Genomic DNA, 14,251 nt, shown 5'->3' with positions numbered 1-14,251 from the left:
CGCTATCTTCATGCCCCGTTAAGACAGAAAGTTGTTTTGTTAACGCATGTGAGTTATCATCAAAAACCCAAACATTATACAGCCTTATAGAATAGTGGTTTGTTGTAGACATGAAGAACAAACATCTAAATGATCTAGATGAAACAATTGCATGAATAACAACGAAATAAAGCGGATATTACACTTGTCCGGAAACTGGTCCAGTCCGGAAAATAGTTCCAAACCAGTATAGTAAATAAAATCTGTGAAAATATCCTTTGGAAGCATAGAATGCACCCAAAGCAAAATAACAGCAGACTTGGTTTGATTGAGTCTGTTCATTTTTAATGGACTCCATGATTCCAAAGGATCAAAAAATATAACAACACTGAATCCAAGTATGGGGATACCTTTTACGGCCACCGCACTTAAAGATCGCTGTTGTGTTAATAAAATCTGTAAAAAGATCTTTTGAAAGCACAGAATGCATCCAAGCAAAATAATAGTAAGTCCGTGAACTGTCATAGCTGGGGGATTAACTTTGAACATAATTTGGTCAAGATGAAATCTATGCCAGCTTATAATATAGTCCTTCATGATTCTCTTACCAAACTGGATCTATCCAACTCATGTTTCTCTGAAGAAAACTGAAAGCACTCCTGTCTTTTGAGATATTCCAACCTGCTACTTTAAACATTTATCAACTAAATGTCAAGTGCTTAATATATGAAGCAAGAGGACCATGATCCACTGTATGCATATAGGAAATACTGTATACATACATGAAAAGGTGACAACTCTTTTTGAGAAACTGGAATAATTTGAACAAACTTTGTATGGGGTCACATAAGCAAAGTTTCTGTCCTATCATTTAAAGTAGACTGGATAGAGATGGACATTCTGACCATGTTTTATGTATTTACATGCTAAAGGCTTTGTTGACAATCTAACAAAGCCTTTAGCATGTAAAAAAGTATTTTCTTGTCCATTCTATACATAGAGGAGCAACTTGGACAGTAAAAATGTGCCCACATCTGCTGTTCCCAAATATAATCAGATTTGCATTTATTTAGTTGTTTCATGCCTTTGGAGTACACAAATTAAATATTATAGTTAACTATCGACAATTTTTCGTTATTTCATTGATTTTGCACAAAGACAGATACGTTACACTGTGAATTTTCATTAAAAATTTCTTTTTTTAAATTAATATAACACATAACAATATTTGTGTCCATTATTTACCTGTTCAGACTAAATACTCTTTATAGTTTAATAAGAAATGTTAAAGAAAGTTATTTATATATTACTTTTGATAAAATAAATTAAACTGTATGGAAAAATAACGTAATTTACAATAATATCAGTTATCATAAAACTTCATATTGGATTATGAAATAAGATCTATATCATCATGTAGATTAACGTACTTAAATTGATAAGGGAAACATACTATATGAACAATATAACTGTTGGTTCTTAGATATATCCGAAAATACAGTCTTTTTGGTGAAAATTGTCTACCCATTTCGTATAAACGTATCTGTCGCATTTTTAAACTGATTAATTGACGTTACATTAAATGTAAATTTTGCTTTATATTTCATACATTTTGATATGATTCTGTATGAAAATAAAGAAATATAACACAAAGTGTTATGTTTTGTATAGAAAAACTTTAATTTAAACATCTAATATAAACAAGAGGGCCATGAAGGCCCTGTATTGCTCACCTGACCTACTGACCTAAAGATCATCAAGATTAACATTACGGCCTCTAGAATGTTAACTAATTTTTCCGTTAATTTGACCTAGTGTCCTAGTTTTTGATCCCACATAACCCAGATTTGAACTTGGCCTAAAGATCATCAAGACTAACATTCTGACCAAGTTTCATTAAGATACAGTCATAAATGTGGCTTCCAGAGTGTTAACAAGCTTTACTTTTGATTTGACCTGGTGACCTATTTTTTGACCCCACTTGACCAAGATTTAAGGTGGATCTAAAGATCATCAAGATTAACATTCTAACCAAGTTTTATGAAGATACAGTCATAAATGTGGTCTCTAGAGTGATAACAAGCTTTTCCTTTGATCTGACCTGGTGACCTAGTTTTTGACCCCACCTGATGCATATTTAAACTTGACCTAAAGATGATCAAGATTAACATTCTGACCAAGTTTCATTAAGATACATCATAAATGTGCCTTACAGAGTGTTAACTAGCTATACATCTGATTTGACCTGGTGACCTAGTTTTTCACCCCACATGACCCAGATTCAAAATCGGCCTAAAAATCATCAAGATTAACATTCTGACCAAGTTTCATTAAGATCCAGTCATAAATTTGACTTCTAGATTGCTAACAAGCTTTTCCTTTGATTTGACCGGGTGACCTAGTTTTTGATCCCACATGACCCAGATTCGAACCTGACCTAGAGGTTATCAAGACAAACAATCTGAGTAATTCCCATGAGTTTCAAACTTAAAATTAGGTCTCTAGAGTGTTTACAAGCTTTACCATTGATTTGACCTGGTGACCTAGTTTTTGACCCCACCTGACCCAGATTTAAACTTGACCAAAAGATCATCAAGGTTATCACTCTGACCAAGTTTTATGAAGATACAGTCATGAATGTGGCCTCTAGAGTGTTAACAAGCTTTTTTTTTTTTTATTTGATCTGGTGACCTAGTTTTTGACCCCACCCGACCCAGAATCAAAACTGACCTAAAGATCATCAAGATTGCCATTCTGACCAACTTTCATTAAGATATGATCATAAATGTGGCTTATAGAATGGTAACTAGGTTTTCCTTTGATTTGACCTGGTAACCTAGTTTTTGACCCAACCTGACCCTGATTTGAACTTGACCTAAAGTTGCATGAAAATATAGTCACAAATGTGGCCTCTACAGTGTTAACAAGCATTTCCTTTAATTTGACCTGGCGACCTAGTTTTTGACCCCAGATGACCCAATATCAAACTCGTCTAAGATTTTATTGAAGGTAACATTCTGACCAAGTTTCATTAAGATTGGAATAAAATTGTGACCTCTAGAGTGTTAACAAGCTTTTCCTTTGATTTGACCTGGTGACCAAGTTTTTGACCCCAGATGACCCAATATCGAAGATTTTATTGAGGGTAACATTCTGACCAAGTTTCATTAAGATTTGGCTAAGACTGTGACCTCTAGAGTGTCAACAGTCAAATTGTTGATGACGGACGACATACACCAGACAACGCCGTACACAGGGCGATCACAAAAGCTCACCTTGAGCACTTTGTGCTCAGGTGAGCTAAAAATAGAAATTGTAACGTATCTGTTTTATTCAATATTTATGAAGTCTTATTAACTTCAGATATCAATAATAAAACTGTCATCAACTTTTTTCTAAAACTTTAAGTTAAGATGATGATAATTCAAACAATTCAAACGTTTTTACACATTTATAGCACAGTCGAAAATGTATCTGTTGTTTGTAACATACCTGTTTTTAATATGTTTTATCAAGTGAAAAAATATGAAATCTGGACTAAAAGTTAAATACTTTAACTCGGATACAAAGTTAAACATGTTCTACTACACTGTCCAGTAACATTTCTAGATAAATGCAATATAAATGTATGCTGAAAGAAACAATTTGTAATGTATCTGTTAAAAAAACTGAAACAAGTTGGCAGTTGAACATCATCTTATTTTATTTTCTACAATATGTTTATTTTGTTAATAAATAAATATTTTATTGATAATCATATCATTAAACATTCAAACTGTCAATAGTCTTTCTGGAACATGCATTATGCACCTGAGTATCTGAAGTGAAAAGATGTTGTTACATATTTGTTGTCCAAATTGCCGACACAAAGGTACCCGGTCAATATACAAATGATTGACACATATTGAAAAAGGCGATGTTTTGTTCGAGATGTATAACATTAACTAATAATTTGAGCGTAACAGTTTAGTAATTGCCCCGATATTAACATTTCAGTACCATGCAATTTAATTTAACTCTAGATCACCGACATAGATTTCTGATCTCATGTGCGTATGTTAAACGTCTGATTTCGAAAATTAGTTATCTCTAGTGGACATTTCAGTGCGATTTTAGACAGTATAAAACCTGCCTCCTTCATTTTGAAAGCTAAATAGTGATACTACCAAAAAGTATAAAAAGTTGAACTGTGCCAACATGTTTTAATTGGAATTGCTCCTCTATCTGTAGAATAGGACGTTTCTATGATTTGATCCAGTGCCCTAGTTTATGTGTGTGTGTGTTCGGGTTTAACGTCTTTTTCAACAGTTTTTCAGTCATATAAACGACGGTGTCTACTTGTAGCAGTGAGCACAATGCCCAACTTTATAGTGCTGCCTCACTGGAATATCACGCCGTAGACACGTGGCATGATACCCCACCCAGTCACATTATACTGACACCGGGCTGACCAGTCCTAGCACTATCATCCTCTTAATGCTGAGCGCCAAGCGAGGAAGCTGCTAGTACCATTTTTTACGTCTTTGGTATGACGCGGCCAGGGATCGAACCCACGACCTCCCGCTCTCGAAGCGGACGCTCTACCACTAGGCTACCGAGGCGGTAGTGCCCTAGTTTAAATCCTCAACTAAATCAGGTCAAAATTTGACACTTAATTTCACAGAGATAAACACTCTGGCAAAGCGTAGAAATTGTGGTCTCTGGAGTGTTAACAAGGCTTCTCTACAATTAGATCTCTGGTAACCCAGTTTTTAATTTGACCTACATTTCATAGAGACAAACATTCTGCAAAAAATATGAGATTGAAATAAAAAATGTGGCCCTTTTAGTGCTAAAAAGATTTTCTATGATTTGACCTAGTGACCTAGTTTAAGATCTAAGGTAATCCAGTTTTAAACTTGACCAAGACTTCACAGATACCAATATTCTGACACAGTTTTATGATGATGAAATAGAAAATATGGCCTTTAAAGTGTTAACAAAGTTTCTCTGTGATTTGACCTAGTGTGACCTCAGATAAACCACTTTTGAAACTAATATTGAGATTTCATTGAAACAAACATTCTGACAAAATTTTAGGTACATCAAGAAGAAAATGTGGCCTCTAAAGTGTTAACAAGGTTTTCCTATGATTTGACCCTTGACCTCGAGTAATCCAATCTTGAAATTGTCCTATACTTTATTGAGACAAACATTCCAACAAATACTTACCATAATCAAGTAGTATGTGGCGTCTAAAGTGTTAACAAGGTTTTTCTATGATTGGACCTAGTTTAAGACCATAGGTAACCCAGTTTCAAAACTGACCTTGCTTTCATAGAGACAAACATTCTGACAAAGTTTTATGAAGATTAGGCAGACAAGAGATCACACAGTGATCTTGGCGCCCACCATTGAGCCATTTTTGAATGTTCCAAATTTCAAGACTAGCTCAAGGTCAAAATCAAGGTCAAATTTCATTTCCGTACACAACACTGTGCATGTGGTCCATGCATGTGGTCCAAATTTAAAAGCTGTAGCTTGAGAAATGTGAAAGTAGGTCACAAGATCAATTTCAAGGTCAAAGTTCATTTCGGTATACAAATCTATGCATGTGCTTCAAATTTGGAAGCTGCAGCTTGAGAAATGTGAAGGTAGGTACTAGGTACAAATCAATGTCAAATTTCAATTCAGAACACAAAAATATGCATGTGGTCCAAATTTGAAGCCTGTAGCTTCAGAAATGTGAAAGTAGGTCATTAGGTCAATCTCAAGGTCAAATTTCATTTCGGAACACAAAACTATGCAAGTAATCCAAATTTGAAGCCTGTACCTTCAAAAATGTGAAAGTAGGTCACTAGGTCAATGTCAAGGTCAAAGTTTTTTTAGGTATACAAAAATATGCATGTGGTCTAAATTTGAAGGCTGTAGCTTGAGAAATATGAAAAGAGGTCACTAGGTCAAAATCAAGGTCAAATTTCATTTCGGAACACGAAACTATGCATGTGGTCCAAATTTGAAGCCTGTACCTTCAAAAATGTGAAAGTAGGTCACTACGTCAATGTCAATGTCAAAGTTTTTTCCGGTGCACAAAACTATGCATGTGGTCCAAAGTTGAAGGCTGTAGCTACAGAATTGTAAAAGTAGGTCACTAGGTCAAAATCAAGGTCAACTCATGTCAAGGTTCATCTTGCCACTCAAAACTGTACATGTGGTCCAAATTTGAATGTTGTAGTTATTGACAAGAAGATTTTAAAAGCTTTTCCCTATATAAGTCTATATGAACCATGTGCCCCTGGGGCGGGGCCATATTTGACCCTATGGGGATAGTTTGAACAAACTTGGTAGAGAACCACTAGATGATGCTACATTACAAATATCAAAGCCCTAGGCTTTGTGGTTTGGACAAGAAGATTTTCAAAGTTTTTCCCTATATAAGTCTATGTAAACCATTTGACCCCCAGGGTGGGGCCATATTTGACCCTAGGGGAATAATTTGAACAATCTTAGTAGAAGACCACTAGATGATATCACATACAAAATATCAAAGCCCTAGGCCCTGTGGTTTTGGACAAAAGGTTTTTCAAAGTTTTTCCCTATATATAATATAAGTCTATATAAACCATGTGACCCCCGGGGCGGGGCCATATTTGACCCCAGGGAAATAATCTGAATCATCTTGGTAGAGGACCACTAGATGATGCTTCATACCAAATATCAAAGCCCTAGGCTCTGTGGTTGTGGACAAGAAGATTTTCAAAGTTTTTCCCTATATAAATCTATGTAAATTATAGAAATAAACAAAGGGCCATAACTCACTCAAAAATTGTTGAACCAGTCTGATTTTCAGTGGGACACAACTAGGGTACCAATACATCATTCTGACAAAGTTTGGTCAAAATCCCCCCACTAGTTTCTGAGGAGATGCGATAACGAGAAATTGTTAACGGACGGACTGACGGACCACGGACGCAGAGTGATTTGAATGTGGCCTCTGGAGTGTTAACAATGTTTTCCTATCAACTAACCTAGGTTTTTATCCCAGATGACCCAGTAACGAAATCGTCTGAGATATTATTAAAGGTAACATTCTAACAACAAAACTGTGACCTCTAGAGTGTTAACAGAGTAAATTGTTGATGACAAACCATGGACGGCAGACACCACCGAGTCTCAACGTAAGCGTTGACCGGTGGTATAATTACGTGCGAGCAGGGCGCTTTTTGCGGTTGTTTTTACTAGTCAAGCTAATGTTTTCCTTCGCAGTTTTTTTCGTTTTTAAAGCTTTGTTATTGGGAATTGGCCGAGGATGACCTACAATGAACGCCCTTTGATGGGGATGTATCGAAATTTTCATATCATTTGTATTTTTTTCTAACATTCAAGAAATATTCGCTAAAAAACACATATTTGCCTACCGCCCCTTAGTTTTTCTAGTTTTAAATAGATAAATTACTCTTAAAATGTCTCGTATTTTCGTCATACCTGTGCGATATACCCACTTTAACAGATTGGTCACCGTTGTATGCAGTTTCAAAAATACTTAGCCCGGCAAAACCCGGTCATCGGCGAAGGTTTTGTCTTACGTCCGAGTCGGTGGTATGCCAAAATAAAAATGCATACGTACGAGCAGGTGGAATTTATGAAAAACGTTATTTTCTTGACATTTCAGGATCCGACAGTGGACAAAGGTCATTTTTATCAATATATAGACTAATATTTCATGTTTTTCATTATTGTGAACAGTCATTTTAACATATTTAGCAGGTTTATATGACCAAATAGTAATGTGTTCTTTCGCGAATGGCAGACTATTGTTTGCCCATGTATATTAATTCTACATCTACTATTAGTACACTTACAGTACAGTTAAACCGCAGCTTAATATGTGAAAATACTGTTAGGACCATAGTTTGACCTTTATAAGACCTCGTCTAATTATTTCATTTGGATAGCATTTTATGAAATGTATGTGTATAAGAAGTGTAATGTAGATATTTTGAAGTAAATGATAATAAACTAACTACAACATGTATCTTCAGTCGAGAGGGGGTCGGACGTATATAATGTCTCTCGGGTTTTTAAGCGAGAATTCAATGTCATCTTGGCAGAAATGGCGATGTAAACAAAGAAACTGGAGGGTTTTCTTAAAAAAAAATAACATGTAAGTACATGCTTATTTGCCATTTGATCAAACTGCTGATATACTGTTTCGATAGCCACATGTGTAAGGTGGGATCGACACATTCGTTTTTTGGTCGTGCAGTTGACAGTACAAAAACTATTGAAGGGACAAATTGGTTTGAAGTGACTGTTTCTGGATTTCTGTCCTGTTTTTGTGCAAGTTTTGACCAAAACAGGCATTCTGCTCGTGTTAGATTGACTGTATTACGTACTATATTACTATATCTCAATTTCGGAAATGTTTGCACGTTTCTAAAACGGCATTGCCGTTTTTTTTTAACTTTAAGCATATTATGATGTCTGTCTGTATTTAAGCAAAGTATCGAGTAACTCTCACCAACCGCTTGTTCTAAGACTCAGATTTAATGAATCTGATACCTGATCTCTGGTGTCTAAAATACCCTGACGTCCCAAGTCCCGGGTTGAAAAGAATACAACGTTTGGGAGAAAAGTAAATGAAGTACTATATATACGACCCAAAATTAAATAAATACACTGAAGTCCTGCATCTGATAAAAGGTGTCTGAAAAAGGGGGACCTATTTTAAATGTTTATAATTTCACAAAATTTTGATATACATACATGTATTAAATGTTATTTCATTAGAAAGAACACCACTAAAATGATGACGTCACTCCTATTTGACAGGGTCACTCATAAACGTATGAACATTACTTATTGCCAGTTTGTATTTTCTAGAAGGACGCAGTGTCTATGCTTGTACAAACGTTCACTGTCTATGATACATTTAAAAAAAACTTGTAATTTGGACATCCTAACGGATGGGGCCCCTACAATCTCCCCACTCTTAGGTAGATCTAATTGCAATCAAAATGTACATATTTTACATCTTGTACCGAATACGCCTTCCATGTCGTCCAGTATGGACGACACAGCCACGTTCAGTTTGATGGTTTTACTTAGATCCATGGCAAATGACTGAAAATCAAATACAGATAAATTTAATTCAAATATCTCTGTCTGACTTTAAGATGTTGGCGTCATTATCAAAATGATGTATCATAGTGTGACAATGTATTAATGTCATAATTTATACACAAAAGCAAACAATTAATTCATTGTACAGCTACTGCGCCCCTCTTGTAATTCATAGCTATAGGCCTCAAGTTTGAAACCTAAATATGTTAAAATGACTGTACACAATGAAGAAACATGAAATGGTAGTCCATATATTGATAAAAATGACTTTTGTCCACGGTCGGATCCTGAAAAGTCAAGAAAATAACGTTTTTCATAAATTCCACCCGCTCGTACATATGCATTTTTATTTTGGTGTACCACCGACACGGACGTAAGACAAAACCTTCGCCGACGACTGGGTTTTGCCGGGCTAAGAATTTCGAAACTGCATACAACGGTGACCAATCTGTAAAAGTGGGTATATCGCACAGGTATGACGAAAATACGAGACATTTTAAGAGTAATTTATCCATTTACAACGAAAAAACTAAGGGGCGGTAGGCAAATATGTGTTTTTTAGTGAATATTTCCTGAATGTTAGAAAAAAATACAAATGATACGAAAATTTCTATACATCCCCATCAAAGCGCGTTCATTGTAGGTCATCCTCGGCCAGTTCTCAATAACAAAGCTTTAACAAGAGATCACAGAGTGATCTTAGCGCCCACCAATGTGTCATTTTTGTGTGTTCCAAATTTCAAGACTTACTGACTAGCTCAAGGTCAAATTTCATTTCCGTACACAACACTGTGCATGTGGTCTAAATTCGAAAGCTGTAACTTGAGAAATGTGAAAGTAGGTCACTAGATCAATTTCAAGGACAAAGTTCTTTGTACACAAAACTATGCATGTGCATCAATTTTGAAGACTGTAGTTTGAGAAATTTGAAAGTAGGTCACTAGGTCAATCTTAAGGTCAAAGTTTATTTCGGTACACAAAACTATGCAAGTGGTCCAAATTTGAAGGCTGTAGCTTGAGAAATGAGAAAGTAGGTCACTAGGTCAAAATCAAGGTCAAATTTCACTTCACAACACAAATCTATGCATGTGGTCCAAATTTGAAGCCTGTTCCTTCAAAAATGTGAACGTAGGTCACTAGGTCAATATCAAGGTCAAAGTTTGTTTCGGTACACAATCCTATTCATGTGGTCTAAATTTGAAGCCTATAGCTATAGAAATCTGAAAGTAGGTCACTAGGTCAATCTTAAGGTCAAAGTTCATTTCGGTACACAAAACTATGCAAATGGTCCAAATTTGAAGGCTGTAGCTTGAGAAATGTGAAAGCAGGTCACTAGGTCAAAATCAAGGTCAAATTTTATTTCGGAATACAAAACTATGCATGTGGTCCAAATTTGAAGCCTGTACCTTCAAAAATGTGAAAGTAGGTCACTAGGTCAATGTAAAGGTCAAAGTTTGTTTCGGTACACAAAACCATGCATGTGGTCCAAATTTGAAGGCTGTAGCTTGAGAAATGTGAAAGTAGGTCACTAGGTCAAAATCAAGGTCAAATTTTATTTCGGAATACAGAACTATGCATGTGGTCCAAATTTGAAGCCTGTACCTTCAAAAATGTGAAAGTAGGTCACTAGGTCGATGTAAAGGTCAAAGTTAGTTTTGGTACAATTACCATGCAGGTGGTCCAAATTTGAAGGCTGTAGCTTGAGAAATGTGAAAGTAGGTCACTGGGTCAAAATCAAGGTCAAATTTCATTTCGGAACACGACATTATGCATGTGGTCCAAAATTTGAAGCATGTACCTTCAAAAATGTGAAAGTAGGTCACTAGGTCAATGTCAAGGTCAAAGTTTATTTCAGTGCACAAAACTATGCATGTGGTCCAAATTTGAAGGCTGTAGCTACAGAAATGTGAAAGTAGGTCACTAGGTCAAAATCAAGGTCAACTCATGTCAAGGTTCATCTTGCCACTCAAAACCATACATGTGGTCCAAATCTGAATGTTGTAGGTTATTGACAAGAAGTTTTTATACGCTTTTCCCTATATAAGTCTATATGAACCATGTGACCCCCAGGGCGGGGCCATATTTGACCCTAGGGGGATAATTTTAACAAACTTGGTAGAGAACCACTAGACGATGCTACATTACAAATATCAAAGCCCTAGGCTTTGTGGTTTGGACAAGAAGATTTTCAAAGTTTTTCCCTATATAAGTCTATGTAAACCATGTGACCCCCGGGGCGGGGCCATATTTGACCCTAGGGGGATAATTTGAACAATCTTAGTTGAAGCCCGCTAGATGATGTCACATACAAAATATCAAAGCCCTAGGCCCTGTGGTTTTTGACAAGAGGTTTTTCGAAGTTTTTCCCTATATATAAGTCTATATAAACCATGTGACCCCCGGGGCTGGGCCATATTACACCCCAGGGAAATAATTTGAATCATATTGGTAGAAGACCACTAGATGATGCTTCATATCAAATATCAAAGCCCTAGGCTCTGTGGTTTGGGGCAAGAAGATTTTCAATGTTTTTCCCTATATAAATCTATGTAAATTATAGAAATAAACAAAGGGCCATAACTTACTAAAAATTTGTTGAACCAGTCTGATTTTCAGGGGGACACAACTAGGGTACCAATACATCATTCTGACAAAGTTTGGTCAAAATCCCCCTGGTAGTTTCTGAGGAGATGCGACAACGAGAAATTGTTAACGGAAGGACGGACGGAATGACGGACGGACGGACGGACGGAAGGACGACGGACCACGGACGCAGAGTGATTTGAATAGCCCACCATCTGATGATGGTGGGCTAAAAATGAAAAAACTGTGAAGGAAAACATTAGCTTGACCGATAAAAACAACCGCTAAAAGAGCCCTGCTCGTACGTAATAATACCAGCGCCGTCAACGCTTACGTTGAGACTCGGTGGACACAGGTGATCAGAAAAGCTCACCTTGAGCACTCTGTGCTCTGGCAAGCTAAAAATATGCGAACAGCAAAATTTGTAAATCATTGAATTATACCTACCTGTCCTAACATACCCATGAATGCCCACAGTTTAAACATGTGTAGTGGAACACTCACTAAATACTGAAAAAAAAAATATATGTATGTATATGGAAGAAAAACTCTTACAAAACATTTAGCAGTCAAACTTCAAATTCTAATTGGATCATAACTGTTAAGAGCGTAACATTGATTTTAAAGTGCTAAAATTTTTCATTTGTTTAGTCTGACATAATATAATTGAATAAACTTGACCAGTTACAGTAAGGCTAAAAAATTCAGTTATATAAATGACACTTAAGTTCAATGAAATAATATATCACTAACAGTGATATAATGATTACGCATATTAACAACAAACTAATATTTTTCAATGTTAAAATCACTCTCAAGTTTTGGATATATCATTTATTACTACCCCACAGTACTACGGCGTTTTGAAATGTAAACAAGCAAAAGAACAACATAAGATTAAGTCCGTACAAAATGTATCTGATGCAAATATTAATTCCTCTTTTGCCAAGTGGAAATGGGCTCCATTTCGTACTTTTTTGATGTGAGATCAATTCCCAAATGCGTATAATTTTTATTTTTAAAACTGTGTTTAATTTCTTATTTTTCAATAAGGTTCAATAAAGACAACTCAAGTTAGGTATAGATCCAACTTTTTCACTGATTGGAACACATTATTATGTTTTAATACAATGTACACTTCGCCTTAAATACGGTGTAATGTTTTTGAAGCCCTCCTATGAAATTTTAAAGTACAATGGGTCAGTTTCATAAATTTAAATAGCATTGCCTGGAAATAATTTTGGTATTGATTAATGTGAAGATACTGCTGATTTTATACGAGAACCAGAGAAAAACAAACAAATTATGTAATGCAAAATAAAAAAAAATAAAAAATGGACATATGCAAGATTCCAACCGTCAAAAGTATCATTACAAAATGATCACATTGCCCCTGCCTCATCAAGCCAACTATCGTTCTACTTATGTATATATTATGTTTTAAACAAGAAGGCTACTGATTGTTTATTTATATACTGCTAAAAATAAAAATGCCATAATACTGTGTGGTACTTATATTCAGCCTAAGAACAAGAGCTGTCCGTAAGACAGCGCGCTCCACTATTCGGCGATTTGACAGCAAAATGAATTTATGTCTCAATGTATATATATATAGTACCAAGGTTATGTTTAGAAAACGAACTTTGTAAAAAAAAAATAAGTACAAAAGGGGCATAATTTGGTCAAAACTACAAATCAGTGTTATGGGTATTGTTACCACACATGCAGATGATGATGATAAAGTCACATTTTAAGTTTCAAGTCATTATCTTCATACATGTGATATGTCCCGGATTGACCGGGATTGTCCCGGAAATTACACGCTTGTCCCGCTGTCCCGAAGTGTTGAAATGTCCCGGAAAAATTAAAATATAGGAAACAAATAACAAGAGATCACAGAGTGATCTTGGCGCCCACCAAGTGCCATTTTTGAGTGTTCCAAATTTCAAGACTTACTGACTAGCTCAAGGTCAAATTTCATTTCCGTACACAACACTGTGCATGTGGTCCAAATTCGAAAGCTGTAGCTCGAGAAATGTGAAAGTAGGTCACTAGATCAATCTTAAGGTCAAAGTTTAATTCGGTACACAAAACTATGCAAGTGGTCCGAATTTGAAGGCTTAGCTTGAGAAATGTGTAAGTAGGTCACTAGGTCAAAATCAAGGGTCAAATTTCACTTCAGAACACAAATCTATGCATGTGGTCCAAATCTGAAGCCTGTACCTTCAAAAATGTGAAAGTAGGTCACTAGGTCAAAATCAAGGTCAAAGCTTTTTCAAGTGCACAAAACTATGCATGTGGTCCAAATTTGAAGGCTGTAGCTACAGAAATTTAAAAGTAGGTCACTAGGTCAAAATCAAGGTCAACTCATGTCAAGGTTCATCTTGCCACTCAAAAATATACATGTGGTCCAAATTTGAATGTTGTAGTTATTGCCAAGAAGATTTTTAAAAGCTTTTCCCTATATAAGTCTATATGAACCATGTGACCCCCAGGGCGGGGCCATATTTGACCCTAGGGGGATAATTTGAACAAACTTGGTAGAGAACCACTAGATGATGCTACATTACAAGTATCAAAGCCCTAG

At 35.9% G+C, this 14,251-nt stretch overlaps 1 protein-coding gene across 1 annotated transcript in view; it reads right to left on the bottom strand.

Annotated features, from left to right (window-relative positions):
• The window catches only part of LOC123549120 (diacylglycerol O-acyltransferase 1-like), a 282,902-nt gene that overhangs the window by 14,251 nt on the left and 254,400 nt on the right, over positions 1-14,251 (bottom strand). Inside the window, exon 12 of the mRNA XM_053546772.1 lies at positions 12,112-12,174. Coding sequence (XP_053402747.1) covers positions 12,112-12,174 — 63 coding nt within the window. The remainder of the gene's footprint in view (positions 1-12,111; positions 12,175-14,251) is intronic.

This window comes from Mercenaria mercenaria, chromosome 6, assembly GCF_021730395.1.
Source record: "Mercenaria mercenaria strain notata chromosome 6, MADL_Memer_1, whole genome shotgun sequence".
In the NCBI taxonomy this organism is placed as follows: Eukaryota; Metazoa; Mollusca; class Bivalvia; order Venerida; family Veneridae; genus Mercenaria; species Mercenaria mercenaria.
The sequence above is the reverse complement of the archived record's forward strand: the minus strand, read 5'-3'. Positions and strand labels throughout refer to the sequence as shown.